The sequence below is a fragment of the Schistocerca serialis genome, chromosome 6 (assembly GCF_023864345.2).
Source record: "Schistocerca serialis cubense isolate TAMUIC-IGC-003099 chromosome 6, iqSchSeri2.2, whole genome shotgun sequence".
NCBI lineage: Eukaryota > Metazoa > Arthropoda > Insecta > Orthoptera > Acrididae > Schistocerca > Schistocerca serialis.
Window position 1 is genome coordinate 271,536,840 of NC_064643.1, and position 19,724 is coordinate 271,556,563.

A 19,724-nucleotide genomic window follows, 5' to 3' on the forward strand; every position below is an offset into this window, starting at 1 on the left:
CCACAGGCTGTGCATTATGAACAATTGCTCGATCGTGTTGAAAGATGCAGTCGCCACCCCTGAATCTCTTTTCAATGGTGGGAAGCAAGAAGATGCTTAATACCTCAATGTAGACCTGTACTGTGATTAGTGCCACACAAAACAACATGGGGAGCAAGCCCCTTCCATGAAAAACACGACCACATCATAAGACAACTGCCTCTGAATTTTACTGTTGGCACTATACACACTAGCAGATGATGTTTACTGGGCATTCGCCATACCCATACCCTGCCATCGGATCACCACATTGCGTACTGTGATTCGTCACTCCACACTACGTTTTTCCACTGTTCAGTTGTCCAATATTTACGCTTCTTACATCAAAAGAGGTGTCATTTGCAATTTATTAGCATGATGTGTGGCTTATGAGCAAAAGCTTGACCTTCAGTCCAAGTTTTCTCAGCTTCCACTTAACTGTCATAGTACTTGCAGTAGATCCTGATGCAGTTTGGAATTCTTGTGTGATGGTCTGGATAGAAGTCTTGCATATTACACATTACGACCCTCTTCAACTGTCAGCGGTCTCTGTCAGTCACCAGATGAGGTCGGCCTGTACGCTTCTGTGCTGCTCATGTCCCTTCACGTTTCCACTTCACTATCACATCGGACACAGTGGACCTAGGGATGTTCAGGAGTGTGTAAATCTCGGATACAGACTTATGAAACAAGTGACACCCAATCACCTGACCACGTTTGAAGTCTGTGAGTTCCACGGAGTGCTCCATTCTGCTCCCTCACGATATCTAATGACTACTGAGGTCACTGATATGGAGTACCTAGCAGTAGGTGGCAGCACAATGCACCTGATATGAAAAACGAATGGTTTTCGGGGTGTCCAGATACTTTTGATCACATAGTGTAGCTTGAGAAGAATGAAATGATGAGACTTAGCTATGTACAGGCTATGTATGTATTTGTTGCTGCCTGGAATTCTGTGACACAACAGACTGTATTACACACACTGTATCACGAAGACTGGCTGTGGTGCATCAGTTGGTGTTGGAGATGCCACTGTTTCAGAAGATGAGTGAAGGAGGCTCTCTATTATTTCTAAAAATACGATATTCCAGAACTTCATTGTGATGATAACATCGTGAATTCATACACAAGGTTATACGAAATCGTTGTGAAGAACATTGAAGATCTAATTCATATCAACCAACTTCTTTCACTAAAGTATGCTCGAAGAACGAAACAAATGATCCTTCTTGAAATTTTGAAATAACTGAGGGATCTGTTCTAATGTGAAGATTATGTGTTTATGTATTTAAATTTGTAGCACAGCATATTGATAATTTTGTAATGACATCACCTAAATGTACTTGAATTATGGTTCTGGTCACTCCTTCCATGTACTCTGTCAAAGCCCCCAATTTAATTTCCCCCTGTTCCGATCCAATCTTATGATTTTTTCCCCTTTCACAGAAGTATGTGACATCAATATGTTTTTGTTACATTGTGAAATACAATGGAATCATTGTCAAAAGAAATAAACAATTCAAATATTGTTTTGATAGGTTTTATCTTTTATCATTACAAATTTTATATAATTCACAATAACTGAAAATGAAAAACGTAAATTTTACCATTTCAAGTTTTGCTTTGGTTTTTGGTTTTATATGTGGAGAGAACCAGTTTATACTGCAAGATGATATTTGTCAGAAAAACATTGAAAGCATAAAAATTTGGAGCACAAGTAACGTGCAAAATGCCTTAGTCACATCTTTAGTGTGAATATCTTTAGGAAAAGCAATCTTGTTAAGTTGCTAATTACATTGCGATCTGGTGTTAATTTTGTGGCGAAACGCACGTATCAAAGTAGATCCTTGAAATCTGAAACCAGCAGCTGATTATGGATCAAGGCCCGTATTTTAATTATATTCTTCAACTTGTGATTTCCTGTTGCTGTGCATTGAGAATCCGGTACTTCTGCAGTCAGGATTTGTAGTTCTTTGCCTGTCTGTAAAAGTATATGTTGCAGAGTTGACAGGACGGCATACGCTTTGGTGAAGTTACTTTTAATGAACAATCTATTTCTTTCAGTTTCAACTGCTGTTAGATTTGTATTGTTTTGAAGTGTGTTTTTTTCTGTCAGTAATGCCATTGTATTTAAAATATTGATGCCATGTATTTGCACAAAAACAAAGTAAAAAAACATGAGATAGGATTTGAATGCAGGGCGCAAAAATTCAGTACTGCAATCTTAGCCACTGCACTATAAGCTCGCTCCTTTCTTTTTTCTGCATGCTTTGATCATCATTTACTTGGAACTATTGTGTGTTGGCACCTAAGGCAAAATGGGTACCCCATTATTTTCTACATCCTTTTATTCTGCAAATTTTCAACTTTATCAGAGAGCTACCTTCCTCATGTAAGTATTCATTGTCCTCTACTGAAATAGAAAATAGTGGTCCATCGAAAAAAGTCAGGTGCAGTCATGATGATGAAAGTATGTTTTGGTTGTAATTGGTGCAGCCTTGCTTTCTTCCACTCCTCATTGAAGAATTCAAGTAAATTAAACCAGGAAGTAACCTGTGCACCCCATGCTAACTGTGTAGATCAATAAATTGTCTTTCCAGTGTATTTTAGTTGCATCAAAAATTGAACTGGCTGTTAAAAGAAACTTTATGTGAAGAAAACAATTATCATTACTTCAGATATGTACGTACAGACTTCAGAAAGTATGTTACAGTTCACTCCACACTAAGACCATTGTGCAAGAACAGTAATGTATTGTTAGAAGAGAGTACTTTTTCAGGCTTCCTGCAGAGACAGTTGTCCTGTGATATTGATGACAACTGGAAACATATTCCAAAATTTAAGTACATGAGATAATAAGATTTCAAATTTCTAAATTGCACATAGAGTCACTGTTAAATTCTGGTGGTATATGGATCAAATGCAGTGTGTGTTCAGCCGTAGCGGAATGGTGCCTACAGTTTGGCCAAGGACGCACAGATGTGGGACGTGCTGGTAGGAAACTCAAGATCGTGCACCATGTGATTTCCATCCTTTCAGCAAGTTGAAAGAACATATGGGAGGGAAAGTGCTTTTCCAACAATGGGGATGTTCACACAGCAGTTCTCGAATTGCTTTGTGACCAAGGAGCAGATTTCTATCGTCGAAGTATTGAACAGTTGTAGAATGCTCTGATCATTGTTTACAGAGACTTCATGACTTTATTGAAAAATAGTGATATGTATGTGTGTCACTTTGACATATAGTGCAGTATTCAACAAAAGTTATTTGACTCACCATAACAATGTGTAACTTAATCTTTGAAATCCCCATGTAGTGTACTTTTAATTAACTGAAAATTCTCAATTACAGTATTACTCAACTCTTTCAGTCCCGGAATTAATGTTTTCCTACCGTTCACAACATTTTTTTATCAGTCCCGTCAAATTTCCTATGCCCACAGTGTTAATTTGCACCTGATTTTTTTGTTGACACATTTATAATTTTCCTGCAGTTTATGCATTACGAAAAAATGTTTGCGGAGAAGAAAATTAAGCTGGCATGATGTTGGCTGTCCAGTAGCATTTATTTACAAATATTACATGGTTAAGTTTCTTGACACCAGGGCACTCTACTCAGTGGATTTGAACCGGTAAAGGTGTAAAAGTTGGAACAATTCATGCCGTATCTCCCACCGTTTCCAAGCTCTACTTGGTGTGGTGGCTGATATGAGTAGCTAGGTTCGTTTGAATGAAGATATCATGAAAAATCACAACCATTTCCAAACTATCTCTACTGCGCAAACGCAGTTTCGTGATTGTTGTGATCATCATGACACCTTTGTCGAACCACATTTAGCGTGTTTCGGCGTATGGCCACTTGGAGCAATAATTGACAGCGTCATTCAGTTTTCGTTGATCAAATGTTTTTAGTTTAAACACAGTGCCAGTTACATATTTTATTCATGCTGAGCAAAACGTGTTTCGAGCATTTATTCTCGTTGTCAAGTGCAATATTTACATGTGTGGTTTTTTTTTTTGTGATGTTACACAAACAAACAATGTGAGTGCTAATTTGCGTGTATGTGTAGTTTTGTACATAATAGATGAGGCACAGTACTTGAAAACCTCAAAAAGATGACTGCAGTGCAAGAGACGCAGAATAACACATATTCAGCCACCATACAAAATATTTATTTTACACATTTTCCCATGTTTTACACCATTTTTTTGAAGTCCCTTGAAAAGTGTAAAAGTGAGGTTTCACTGTATATATACGGACAAGCCAAAACAATATTATCTCAGACCAACATGAGATTGAATGCACCTGGTGGCATTGTGGGAACTTGGACAGTAAGGGAAGTATGTGTAAGGAGAGCAGATATTAATGGGCAATCATTCTAGCGACAATACAGGCCACTGACATACGCGCCTTGAGCAGCAGGTGGTTTGTTTTCAGTTGTTTCTGTTAGTTTCAAAGTGTTTGTGACCTGCCCTTCAACCTGAGGAGGAGTGTGCTGCCAACTCATTTGGGCTAAATTGTATCATCCCTCAGTCTGTATCCCAATTCCATTGATAAACTGTGTCAGGAATCAACTCATAGACCGCATCTGTAGCCTGATATTTTCAATTATGAATTGTACTGTAATAGAACAGACTTAAGAGGTTACATGTGCAAGAAACAAATTCATAGACATTATTGCCTATAGCAGTGGTCTTGTTGATTCTTCAATAGTATACTTGGTCATCTATGTATCACTGCTTTTTGTATTTTTGAAGATTGATAGATATCAGCTTAGTGGATTTTCAGTCATCAGATTCAAAGGAAAAGCAGCTGCCATCATCTTATTATGGAAAGATGTTCCTCTTTGAAACTGCAAGTTACACTGCTCACCACATGCTCACAAATAGTAGTAATGCAAGTTATATTATGAACAGTGCCATTCCCTCTAGTATTGGCATATTGTCCATCTAGAAATGCAATAACTGGTAGCAGTTACTTCTGTAAAATATCTGGGAGTATGCGTGCGGAACAATTTGAAGTGGAATGATCACATAAAATTAATTGGTAAGACGGGTACCAGGTTGAGATTTATTGGGAGAGTCCTTAGAAAATGTAGTCCATCAACAAAGGAGGTGGCTTACAAAACACTCATTCGACCTATACTTGGGTATTGCTCATCAGCGTGGGATCCATACCAGATCGGGTTGACGGAGGAGATAGAGAAGATCCAAAGAAGAGCGGCGTGTTTCGTCACAGGGTTATTTGGTAACCGTGATAGCGTTACGGAGATGTTTAGCAAACTCAAGTGGCAGACTCTGCAAGAGAGGCTCTCTGCATCGCGGTGTAGCTTGCTGTCCAGGTTTCGAGAGGGTGCGTTTCTGGATGAGGTATCGAATATATTGCTTCCCCCTACTTATACCTCCTGAGGAGATCACGAGTGTAAAATTAGAGAGATTTGAGCGCGCACGGAGGCTTTCAGACAGTCGTTCTTCCCGCGAACCATACGCGACTGGAACAGAAAAGGGAGGTAATGACAGTGGCACGTAAAGTGCCCTCCGCCACACACCGTTGGGTGGCTTGTGGAGTATAAATGTAGATGTAGATGAAGTAGCCTGGAAAGCTCTGTTGTCACAGCTGGTAGTGTATGATGGTTTCAGCAAAACAGGGGAGAACAGAGGGAGACAGGTTGGGACAAAGTGTATCTAATGTAATAGAGAGTGTTCAATTATGTGAGAGCATTCTGAAAAATAATGCCGCCAAATGTTTTTATTTGAAATCTGTTAAAGCTTTTGAAGTAAAACAAATATTATTAACAGTCTACATATGTTTACTTACTCTTCCATGTCTACTTATTTATTTCTCAACATAATCACTCTGGCGATGAACAGATTCCTCCCACTGAGAGACCAGTTCGTTGATACCGTCACTATAGAATCATTGACATCGTTGATGGATTCACAACCTTGCCCCTGCTTGCATCACCTTATCAAAATCAAAGTGAAGTCTTTGAAGGTATTCTTTAAGTTTTGGAAACAAGAAAATTGGATGACAAACTCTCTAGAACTCTAAACTCAATTGTAGCATGTCGTTTCCCACAAGCCGACATAGCTATGTTACACACAGCCATATTACGCACTACAATTCAGAGCCCTGTAGTGACAGAGGATGCAAATATATACACGGTGGTCCATTGATCGTGACCGGTCCAAATATCACTCGAAATAAGCGTCAAACGAAAAAACTACAAAGAATGAAACTTGTCTAGCTTGAAGGGGGAAACCAGATGGCACTATGGTTGGCCCGCTAGATGGCGTTGCCATAGGTCAAGCGGATAAAACAACTGCATTTTTAAAAATAGGAACCCCCATTATTTTGTGAGATATTTGGCCTGGTCACTATCAATGGACCACCCTGTAGACATGTAGAATAAAGATGTAGAACATTAATTATGTTTTGTTTTATGTATAAAGCCCTAACAATTTTCACGTAAAAAATTTGGATGCATTACTTTTTAGCATGCACTCGTAGTTTTAAAATATAATTAAGAATGCTATACAAAGTCAGATTGTTAATGTCTTGAACATAGTTTATTGTTTTGCTTCTTGAGTGTGCTGCTTCTCTCAAGACGCAGGACTGAATTCTCACATAAAGGAGTGAGCTGCAAAATTTTATTCTATTCTGATTTTGTATTAAGCAAAATAACTTCATGATCTTGATGTACCATACACAGAGGACTGCACCTCCTCATGTGCATCCCTCCACTCGTTTAAGAATCCTGCCATTATATTGTATGTACATTATTTATTTATGTATGCTGTACACAGCACATAAAACTGACTGGCTGTTTCGTGAACATGATGAATCTGAAGATTAAGTTAAGAATGAATGTCAATGTAAAAATAAGTGTGACGGTGGACTGCATTAAAAGATATTAGAAAGATGATATATTTATCAACTGAAATTGTCAAAACTCAATGTGACCTAGTGTAGCTTGTAATGAAGTAGGTCATGTAATAAACATAATTTTTAAATTTAAAGGAATCTCAGAAATTAAAGTAATGTTGGTATTATAAAACAGGTAGATTGCTACTCACCGTATAGTGGAGATGCTGAATCACAGACAGGCACAACAGAGAATGCTAACAAATTACGCTTTTGGCCAGAAAGCCTTTTTCTACATTAGACAAATAAGACACACGTTCTCACAAATGCAACTCACACTCATAATGACCACTGTTAGTGACAGCTCAGACCAGACTGTGAACCGCAGTGCGTGATCGGAGAAGCCGTGTGGGGGATGGGGATAAGGAGGAGGCTGGGAAAGGGATAGCAGGGTATGGGTGGGGGAGGGTAAGTGCTGTTTGTTGGAGTATACAGGGACGAGGTGGGGAGAGGTAGGGCAGCTAGGTGCAGTCAGGGGGTTAGACCGAGGGAGGGCGGAGAGGGTGAGGAAAAGGCCTTGTCTTCTTTACTGCGCCCCCCCCCCCTCCTCCTCCGCCCTCTGTGTAACCTTCAGACTGCACCTAACGGCCCTACCCTCTCCCCACCTTGACCCTGTACACTCCCACAATCTGCACTTTACCATCCCCCACCCCTACTCTGCTATCCCTCCCCCTCCCCACCACAGCCTCCTTGTTAGCCCCACCACCCAGATTGTTTCTCTCATTGAATGTGTGTTTTATTTGTCTAAAGCAGAAAAAGGTGTTTTAGCCAAAAGCATAACTTGTTAGCAATCTTTTTCTTGTGCCTGCCTGCGACGCAGCATCTCCACTATATGGTGAGTAGTAGTCTATATTTTTCATAATATTGTCATTATTCAATCCTGGATTTTCCATTGTTTGAAATTATAGTAATAATCTCCTTTATTTGCAGGAGGACTTCAAACTAATGTGCAATAATGCTATGGTTTACAACCACCCAGATACTATATATTATAAAGCTGCAAAAAAATTATTGCATGTTGGTGTAAAAATGATGAGCCCTGATAAGTTAAAGCCTCTTAGAAGTGTCCTGGTTTATATGTCGGAGCTGTCTCGAGAAGAACTTGGTTTTGATCTGGGCTTTGATGAATCTTCTATATCTGTATGTGCACAAAATACATTAGAAAGCAGTGAAAATGGAATTTGTGTGAATGATGATGACTCAGATGCCAGTAAAGAAAATAAACGTAAAATGAAGGAAAATAACAGGCCATTGTGAGTATTCCTTTGGATCATTTTTTTCTATAAAGGTGTAACAACCTGGATATAAGTTTTTTTTGTGTCTCCTTATGTTGTGACATGTCTGAGGTTAGGCTTAATGCAGAATATCCATTCAGCGTAATGTAATCACAATGGTCATTATATATTTGTAGCATAAAATTAATTATGTAGTTCAAACTGACCTACCATTTGACTTAACAACCTCTGATATTGTAAAGTTAATGGTAAAATATCATTAAACTGTAACTACACTGAAGAGCCAAAGAAACTGCTACACCTGCCTAATATCGTGTAGGACCACTGCAAGCATGCAGAAGTACCGCAACATGACGTGGCATAGACTCGACTAATGTCTGAAGTAGTGCTGGAGGGAATTCACACCATGGATCCTGCAGGGCTGGCCATAAATCTGTACGAGTACAAGGGAGTGAAGATTTCTTCTGAACAGCATGTTGCAAGCCATCTCTGATATGCTCAATAATGTTCATGTCTGGGGAGTTGGGTGCCCAGCGAAAATGTTTAAACTGAGAAGAGTGTTCCTGGAGCCACTCTGTATCAATTCTGGATGTGTGGGGTGTCGCATTGTCCTGCTGGAATTGCCCAAGTCCGTCGGAATGCACAATGGACATGAATGGATGCAGGTGATCAGACAGGACTCTTATGTAGGTGTCGCCTGTCGGAGTAATTTCTAGATGTATCAGGGGTTCCATGTCATTCCACTGCACACGCTCCACACCATTAAAGTGCCTCCACTAGCTTGAACAGTCCCCTGCTATCTCTACACCCATGCACATCCATATCCATACACGTCCGTCCGCTTGAAGTGAGACTCGTCTGATCAGGCAACATATTTCCAGTCATAAACAGTCCAATGTTGGGTTGACGAGCCCAGGCGAGGCGTAAAGATTTGTGTAGTGCAGTCATCAATGGCACACAAGTTAGCTTTCGGCCGATATCAATGATGTTTTCTTGAATGGTTCGCAAACTGAGACTTGTTGATGGCCTGGCATTGAAAACTGCAGCAATTTGCAGAAGTGTTGCACTTGCGTCACATTGAATGATTCTCTTCAGTCATTGTTGGTCCCGTTGTTGCAGGATCTTTTTCTGGCCATTGTGATGTCAGAGATTTGATGTTTTACTGTATTCCGGATATTCACAGTACACTCCCCATTTCATCGCTACCTCAGAGATGCTGTGTCACATCGCTCGTGTGCTGACTATAACGCCACGTTGAAACTCACTTTAATCTTGATAAACTGCCATTGTAGCAGCAGTAATCGAACCAACAACTGCACCAGACACTTGCTGTCTTACATAGGCATTGCCGACCACAGTGCCGTATTGTGCCTGTTTACTTATCTGTGTATTTGGATACGCATGCCTATACCAGTTTCTTTGGCGCTTCAGCGTGTATGAAGATACACAGCCATCGAACACGAAACTGAACTTCAGTGTAGTTACTTCCAGAATGAAATTTGAAAGTGACAAGTTCTAAATTAACTAACTATGGGAAGCAGTAGTCCCTATCTTTATATCAATACCAGATCTCTTTCATTGGCTAAACATCAACATACCAATAAAATGACAGAATTAGTTCAAAATTTCTATCCAATCAATCGTGAAGTAGTAACAAATAGGAACATTTCTTTTACTAAGGCAGTCAAGATAATACTACTGTTGTTTGTGGCTCTCATTGTTTAATTTTAATTCAGGGTGTATACGACCTGGGACAACCGGGAGATCCGGGAATATTTTCATCCGGGAGAAAACCGGGAAAAACCCGGGATATTTTTAGAATTCCGGGAATTTTTCATTGTTTTAGTTTTCAGTTAAATTTTTGTAATTTTGACTTGTAAGAACCGATACTCTAACAAAGGATATTACTGTATCCCGCTAGTGCAGAATAATACTTCAACAATATAACATAAACGAGAGAAAAAAACGAAAATAACTTAAATTGCAAAGGAAATGCGCCATATACAACAACGACACACAGTGCTCATGCAAGTGTCTGCCAACATCAAAATGTGTCAAAGGCTGTAGGAAGATTATGCAGTGCTTCATAACAACAAACTGCCTCCAATGAGCGTGAAGTCGCAACTGTTTACATTCCATTTGTTTTAGCAGTTACGCGCGGGCTCATGCGCGTGCACAATTGTCACGTTCGAGTAGTAGGTTCTCCCGCTTCTGGCTACAGGCATGTGGCTGTTGGCTGTGCAGGCAGTCGCAGCAAGCAGCTAGATGCTACCGGGGAAAGGGGGCGCCAAATTAATATTCTTGAGGAAAAAAACTTGTTTCACAAAGCGCCTAGCATCCAGGGCATGTTTGTCTATCGATTATTCATATGATTTTGAAATGCTTCCCTGTTGGCTTATGAACGTTTTTGAACACATTTTAAGTTGATTTCTGAATGAATCATAAGTTGACTTTTGAATGAATGCATGCATAGTGTACGTGATCTCTCTGTCAGGAGAATCCTCGTTGCATCTAGAAATAACCTTTCCTCAGACAAAAGGGGACGGGGATATACGAGCTTGAGGGAGTAAAACCGAACGGATGAATACCAATCACTGTCTGATTATGTAGTTGATTGGGTTTGCGAATAATCAGCATTGTTACTAGCGAAATCCATAGATTCAGACTACCAGAATGGAAATAAATGACTGACAGAAATAACAAGTGAGCAAGATTACTTATTATCTTCTCGGTGTATCCGAGAAAATGAAATTTTGACAGAAAATTTTTGGCCAGATCGCTACACTTGTGAGGACCAGTAGTACAGTCCCCGACTAGCAGCCGTGTAAGTTCTATTCTGGAAGTAACGTGGAAAACGTGCTGTTCGAACACATAATAACGCCTAACCAGAAAATAATCGTGGGATAACTAAACTTGTGATTCTGGCAGGTTTAGTGAAGTTAATCGGCGAACAAATTTTGACAGTGGCAGCAGTAGCTACAGAATTGGTGATGACAAGATTGTTTGTTTGACAAGATTGTTTGTTAGAACGAGGAAGGAGACGAAATGGGGACATCACACAAATTATGGAAGAACAAGATGATTCCAAATTTATATAAAAATTTTGTAATACTACTTTTCGATCTCATGCTTGAGAAGCTGGCGCATATGAATGAAATGTGAAACTATTTCCTAACACAAAGCTTTTTGCTTGTAGTAGGCCTAATACGCATTTGATATTGGTACTTTGTGGATTATATTCTGTCGTGTTATAAAAATGGCTATTTGTGCCAAAACAGTCTTTCTTATTTGGTGTGTTACAAAATTGCTGCGGTATTAGAAAGGCCTATTTTGTTTTCTCCAGCAGACTGTGATAAAATAGACGTTATCAGATCCAGAAACCACACCAGTATTATTTGTATTAACAGCTTTTTCAGTAGTAGATAGCGACATTTCGATTTTTCATGTGGCAAAACGTTTGATGAACTTTGATGAGGTAATAGATTCTTTCGCAGAAAGGAAAGCACGCCATGTAAAGCTTTAGCAAGATTAGAGAGAAAAAAATGCTAGGAGTGAAGGTTTGACGAAATGTGTAATTTCTTGATTATCTCTTGTCAGTATTGGTTTTATACATCCTTTATTTAATTTTATGTCACACAAAACAGCAAGTTATTAACTAATAGGCAATAAAGAGTTCAGATTTTCTGAAGAGTTCTTGTTCTCTCGATTACAAATAATCCCATCCACTATTAATTGCGAGATTTTTTAAAAGGGGGGCAGGTTGTCAAACCGGCCGACTGGCAGCAGGAGAAGCACCATAGGACATTTCAATTTCCATTCTCCTGAATATAGTTTGGATGTGTGGCAGAAAAATGCTTTATGAAGAGGCGTGGCACTGCACTTTGTCATAATTAAGGCCAAATCATATGTCTTACATTTCCTCGAATACAAATGTTTTATGTTTCAGACTTTCAGAAAGATGTGCGCTACAAGATGAACATATTTTGAAAATTCGATTTTTTTTTTCGCAAACGTCATAGATCCGGGGCTGATGCGCAGAGCAGTCTTGAGTTATAGTGCGTAGTCTCCATGTGACCCGTGTTTACATTTAATGATTTTGCTGTTTCCCCTTCGTTTACTCTCACGTCAAATGAAAACAATACGGATATCTGTGGCCAGGAGCTATCAAGTAAATTAAAACACATTCACATAATTACGGAAGGCTGAAATATGTCATTAGTTCAGATTTTATTTTATTTCCACCTTTCTGACAGTCAAGCATTAATCGCCTTGCGGAACAATGAAGTTATTTTTGTCTGTTTGCTATAGAAATTTGACTTTTGTTAACCTTTTCTGCAGAGGCAGTCAATGTATTTGAAACATTGTTTCATTCCACAGTACTGGCTAGTTTCAACTGTTCGCTGCATTTCAAGTGCACGTTTTCATTTTCTAGCACGTATGGCATTATGCCATAATAAAGAACCAAACATGATATAATACAGTTACTGGTGCTCCAAGAAAATTTACATCCCGAAAACCACACTGAAAAACTTAACAACAGGTCAGGGTCTACTTCATTGGGAATCTGGACTTACGAATGTCCCCTTTATGTATGCACTTTAAATGTGCACATTTAATTATATGATTCACGAAATTCGGATGCTCTTGCAGTATCCTCTGATGTCTTGTTTCTTTTATGACATAATGTATGATCATTCAATCTTTTACACGTACGTACATACAGGCTTCCTACGTCATGATAGCTACCAAAGCGCGGTGTCGCCTGTTGTCTGAGCTCTCTGGCAACTGCTGAAACAAACCTATTTCTAACAGGCCGCAGGAAAATATTGCGAGTAGTGGTTTGAAAAGCATTACTTTCAAAGTAAATATCCTTTTACGTAAGTTGAACTATGTGCAAGAATGTAACATGAATTTATTAAATCACAGAGCGTTTGACTCTCATTTAAAAATCAACTCTTTGGTGACGAGCCATTTAGAAGAATTTCGAACCCTGAAGATCAGACATTTATGTCATTATTAAAAATTTTACTGGCAAATTTGTGTGATATTTCTTAAAGTGTAACACACGCAAAAAAGATCAACAGTACATGCTGAAGCTTATCTTCTCTTGCAGCTTGAGACCAAAATTATATGTGAAAGCTTTGCTTTTCGTGTAGCAATACTATGTATATTCATTTAAACTATTAACTTTCCCTGTTTGTGTGTTCGTGCTACTTAATAGTGATGTTGCTGTTGTCTGACTACATCACGTGTCCTTTGCTCTGAATATCTGCTGTCATCGGCTGGCGAGATCACGTGACATGAGCTACAAACGGCTTACAAAAGCGCATTGAAATCTCGATTTCAATGATTCGGAAAGTAACATGTGGTGTTTGGTGGAATTCCAATGTATACTTTCGTAATGCGAAAATACGTAGCGTACATGTTGCTGCACATCAAAGATATTTCCAAAACGTGTCTTTTTCCCTGAGTTTCGTTTTCTAAAGTGCCGGGAAATTGTACGCCCATGTATAAAACCTTAACCGTTCAAAGGATTGATATGGGTAAATATAGTGTCACCCGGTAGAAAGTGTATTTTTAACCGGGAAAAATCCGGGAAATTTTTTTCCTTGCCCACGTATACACCCTGTAATTGCATACTAACTAGCAAAGCTAATTTTTACACTAGTTGTAACATAGAAATTGCATATTGTATCACTTTGGACAAAAAGTTTCAAAGGGAACCTGTGACCATATTGGCACTAAATGGAAAAACACTAGCCTGGATCACAAAATAATTGTATTTATTATCGTATGACATGTTTTTGGACTCTTTCATCAGATCTGTGGCACGAAATGTAAGATATAAGACAAAACATTAAAAAATAATTTGCAGCAACATAGCAACAGTGAAAACATACCTGCTGAAATCAAAAATGTTCAAATGTTAGTGAAATCTTATGGGACTTAACTGCTAAGGTCATCAGTCCCAAAGCTTACACACTACTTAACCTAAATTATCCTAAGGACAAATACACATACCCATGCCCAAGGGAAGACTCGAACCTCCGCCGCGACCAGCCATTTATTTAAAGATTTTTCTGACATTTCCCCAGCACGAGTGGCTAGCATTGTCAAAGGTTCACCTTCTATTGCTGTCAGGATATCGTTAAAAATGCGTTGGCCAAAGAACCCAAATAGAAGCCATTAGAGATTACGTGATTACAGTAATTACATAGTTTTTTCCGTGTTGACCAACTTTTGTTCCTGTATTTAGTAATTCTCTTTCTTTGTTTGCTAATTTTTTTCTTTCTTTAATGATCATTTGTCTGTTTCCAGCAAGCAAAACCCGCCCTCCCCTCCGGTGTTAAGTTGATTTATATTTTGTTTGATTATATCTTTTCGTTGTTTCACAGTCTGGTTTCAATTTTGGCTATTCGTTTCCAGACCATGTAGTTTTTCACAGCAACATTCTTGATGAATTCGTCACTGTTGGTGCCTTGTCATATTTGTCAGTCTTGAGCTTGAGACTGACAAATCTGACACAGTAAGAATTTCGTGAAGGATTTATTCATTCACTTCCGTTGTTGAAAGGGCTTCTCTCTCTGTTCTGCAATAATTTTTTCCTTCTTGATAGACCAGTTTGTCTTATTTGAAGATCTTTTTTACATCGTCATTGATTTTTGTCATGTTTTCTGTACTGAAAAATCTTTTTGTTTTACCCATTTGGTGATCCCTCTCTTTGTTTGCCAACATTTTTCTTCATTTGGCTATCTTTTTTCTGTATTGTATGACCTTTTTGCTTTATCTTGTTACTGTTTTCCTTCATTTGATGATCTTTTTTCTGTAGTGATCTTTTTATTGTTTAGTTAGCTCTTATTATTGTGTAGCAATCCACTTTGTTGTTGCACTGTCTTCTCTCTGTGTTAGGCACTCATTTTCCACATGCTTTGCTTAACAATAACTGTTCCTTTTTGGCTATTGCTTTCTATATCTGTCTCAGCAATACATGGACGTTAGATATGCAGAGACACAAAAACATCGATAGAACTTGAGACTGGTAATTGCTGATTCAAGTCCCGTTTCAGTCCCCTTTCCCCACCCCCAAAACGCTCTACCGCCCACCCTATGTTCAGTTTAATACCTGTGTCATGTTAAGTCATCAGATGTATTCTTGTTAACACATATATAATTGTCATTTTTATGAAACATGCAAGTTGTCTTATTTGCAATTACATATCACAAACAAAAATCCAGTTTTCATTGCAAATATAAATTTTTTATCTTTTATAACAGATTTTTTTTAAATTAAAAAGAAAACATTAGCTAATAATTGTTTTCATTTTCATGTATTTTACACTTTATGGAAATGCTCATAGAACATGCTCCACTGCTTAAAAATTAGTGTCACCTGGGAATCAACGCAGGCCCCCCACATGGCAGAGGAGTATTTTACCACAAAGCTGTGGTACCTGTCATAAAGTGGGACTAATTTTTGTTTATTAAAGACACTCGGCAAACATTGTCAATTTTGTTAAAGTTTTTGATAGAGTTGGCAGAGTTCTGAACTTCTTATACCAGAAGTATAAAAAATACAAAGAGCAGATTGCCATGTGGTCTCCTTGTCCATGCAGTTCCCCTTGAAGACAGTCATAAACTTGAATGTACACCACGTAAAGAAGCTGTCCAGCCTGTTACTCAGATATCTCAAAAGTGGTGTCCCTCTCCCAAAAATACCTTCCATAACACCACCACTAACCCCCCCCCCCCCCCCAACACCCCCTCCTAGCCATCAAACCAAGCTTTGCCTTCTTATGTAAGCTCCCCCTCCTAGTAGATCTCCTATCCAAGCACAAGCCTAAGCCTTATCAAACACCTCTCTACCTTGGTCCCCTTTCAGTCCTCAACCTCTAATCCAGATCCCTCTCCGATACAGAGTCATGTGTTCTTTTCAAAGGCCTGCCTTCAACACCACACCCAAATTTGAACACACGATTCCAGTGAAATATCTTCTCTCATTCACACATAACATCAACTGGAAATACCACTTCACCACTCATCCCCACCCGCAATCAACAGAGCACTATCTAGAGCATTTCCAGCCCAAATCCCAGAGAGAACCTTCTCCTCTTTCCCCAGCCAGACGTTCCAGGAATTTCTCACTTCGAGCATAGTCTCTCAGTCTTTCCTGAAGAACATCACAAAACCGCAAATCTTATTTGCATTGAATCCTTAGCTATCCATGATCTGAAGCCAGACCACTCTATCATCATCTTCTGTGTGCACAAGATGCTGATTACTGTAGTACTTCACTGTGAGGAGAATGTGGCATGGGCAGGGTGTATACGCCCTGAGAAATACAGAAAAAATGTGTGAATTTTTTCATCTGAGTAAAATTCAGAAATTTTATGGAATTCCAGTAATTTTTCATTGTTTTATTTTTGAGTTAAATTTTTGTAATCTAGACTGGTAGGGACTGATACTCTAACGAAGAATTTTACTTTAGCCTGCTACTGCAGTGATAAAACTTAAACAAGAATAACACCAAAATAAAACTTCAGTTGCAAAGAAAATGTGCCATTTGCAACAACAAAACACAGTGCACACACAAGCATCTGCTGACAGCAGAATGTATCAAAGCTTCAGGACAAAGACTATGCAATACTTCGTAACAACTAACTGCTCTGGATGAGCATGATGTCACAACTGTTTATGATTTCTAACAGGCTGCCAGAACATATTGTGAATAGTAGTTTGAGAAATGTTACTTTCAAAGCAAATTTCCTGTTATGCAAGATACAATGTTGTGTATGAGAATGTACAATGAATTTTTTAAATCACAGTGTTTGACTCTTATTCAACACACAACAATTTGAGGACCAACCACTTAGAAAAATTTTGGGCCCAGAAGACCAGCCATTTATGCTGCTATTTAAAATTTTACTGGCATATTTGTGTTTGATATATCTTAAAAGATAACACACGCTAAGAAGGATCCAGCTTCAGGGTTAGTTTTCATATTTATTTTAATTCTTTTATAGATTAGAAATTATGCAATAACATTGGCAGAAAGTATAATTATTCTTGAGAAAAGTGTGAGGTGAGTTCTTGAGCAATATCACTCTGTAATTGGCTTTTCTACAGAAAAGTCAAAGCTCAATGAAACGTGTATCCAGCCATGTAACCCATGAAATGAACAGTAAAATTTATAATTGTACTTGCCTGAAATATTGAGCTGCTGCAATTTTAAGCTGTGCTCTTAGGATCCCGCCTAACCACACCCTCAGAAAAAAAGTCAGAAAAAAATTTGACAACCAGTATTATATGTGAAGGCTTTGCTTTTCTTGTAGCGATATTTATTAATTTGAACCATTAACTTATCCTATTTGGGTGTTCGTGTTACTTAACAATGATACTGCTATTGGCTCACTGCATCATGTGTCCTATGCTCTGAATATCTGCTGTCATTGGCTGGTAAGATAATGACGTGAGCTGTTATTGGCTGACAAAAGCGCATTACACAGCACAGTTGTAATTTCAGTGCTTTCAAAACTACCATGCTGTATTTGGTGGAATTTATACTTCCGTAATACATGTTGCCACGCTTCTTGTATCTTTCTGAAACATGTTGTTTTTTGCTGGGTTTCATTTCCTAAAGTGTTGGGAAGTTCTTCACTGTTGTATAAAACTTTTTATCATTCAAAGGATTGATAAGTTTTACAGCTCTGAGAGAGAAAGTACATTGTCACTTAACACAGAAAAAATGTTCTTTCATCCAGGGTGTAGTGTGTTTTCACCAGCGAAATTGGAAAAAAACTGGTATCCCCCCCACGTATGCACCCTGGACAAGATCATCATCAGGTCTTGCACTGCTTAGCATAAAAGAATTGTTCCTTCCATCCAGACTGAGTGACGGAAAATCCTGATAACCAGAAGTCCCTCACAAGGACTCACAACTGTTTCCATAGAACTCCACACCCGTCCTGATCCACAGTTCCTAACTCCTTCACAAAATACACAAATACAAATAGTAGTTGGCTTTGAAGCCCCCGCCAAACACATTTCAGCCCAAATTAATCAGCACTTCCAACCCATCACACAAAGCCTGTCATCCTACATAAGACATTAATCATTCCTGGAACATCTCATGTCCATTCTCACCCTTCTCCTACTTGGAACCCTTCTTGTCATCCTTGATGTGATCTCGCTTTACACAACCATCCCTCATACACATGACCTTCAGCCCTAGAACAATACCTCAATAAATGGCCACCTAAAGGGCTTCGAGAAATCTCATTTATCACCACCCTACCTACTTCATCCTGACTGTTAATATTTCATATTTGAGGGCCAGATTGACAAGCAAATCATGGGACTGCTACTCTTTTATGCCAACCTTTTCATGGGCTACATGGAGGGGATATTCTTCAAGACCAATAATATGGATTCTACGACTAGATTTATTGATGACATCTTTTTCGTCTACACTTGTTATGATGAAGAACTCCTCTAATTCCTGCAACAACTTAACAGTTTTTGTCAACTCAAATTTACCAGGTCCTTTTCCACATCCAAAGTCTCCCTTCCCTACTGCCCAGTCATCCATGCCAAACATATCTGCCCAACCACCAAATCCTTCATCTACATCAACTTCTCCATGCTTTCCACCTGCCCTCCCACTACTACCTACTCCAGCCACACCACTGGTAAATCCTGCCTTATCGAAGACATTAGCAACTTGTAAAATCACTCGTGTTATTTATCAACTGACTTGTGTTCACTGCAAAGTGTTTTATGTAGCCACAGCATAACCAGCACAAAATGGTTGAGCACATTAATTGGCACTGAAGAACAGGGAGACCTAGTACCCATTTGCTATGTGTGCACGTGTGCTTTTGTGTGTGTGTGTGTGTGAGAGAGAGAGAGAGAGAGAGAGAGAGAGAGAGAGAGAGAGAGAGAGAGAGAGAGAAATGGCTTTCTCTTTTCTATCCTAATTCTTAATTGGGCTATTCACTTTCCTTTACCCTAATCAATTATTATTTCTTAATGTTTCCTCAGTATCTCTTCACTGTGCTTGTTAGAATGTCACCTCTGACCTACTCTATTTGATACCCCCCTCTTCATGTTTATCTGGCTAGCCTTGCCCTCACTAGAGGTGCATCCCTTCCATCCACAGATCTGAGTGACCTTTTCTTCCTTTTTAACCGTCCCCAAACTACCCCTCTCTCCTCCCTGAGGAAGGAATTATTAGTTCCGAAAGCTAGATAGTGTGTCACTTTTACTTTTAAATGCGTCTTATCGGCTGTACTACCCATTTTGCCTCATGGAGTTAAGTATTAGTCTGTTACTCTTCCTCATAATTTACATAGTTAAGATAAAATTTCATGACCAGTTAAGTTTTGTTACACAACTGTAAGAGTATTTCTTCTATAGTATAGAAACAGTCCCTTCAGATGTAATTAATACCAACAGTACCAAACATAATGTAATGTGTACAGTCACCAAAAAAAGTTACGTATGTTATCATTAAACAAGAATAGATACTGTCACATATACAGGGTAGTC

General features: G+C 38.8%; 1 protein-coding gene across 3 annotated transcripts in view; it reads left to right on the top strand.

Moving 5' to 3' along the window:
• Nucleotides 1-19,724, top strand: part of LOC126484598 (bromodomain-containing protein 7) — a 137,407-nt gene that overhangs the window by 48,081 nt on the left and 69,602 nt on the right. For all 3 annotated transcript variants that reach the window (XM_050108163.1, XM_050108161.1, XM_050108162.1), the window contains one exon: nt 7,876-8,198. In XM_050108163.1, coding sequence (XP_049964120.1) covers nt 7,876-8,198 — 323 coding nt within the window. The remainder of the gene's footprint in view (nt 1-7,875; nt 8,199-19,724) is intronic.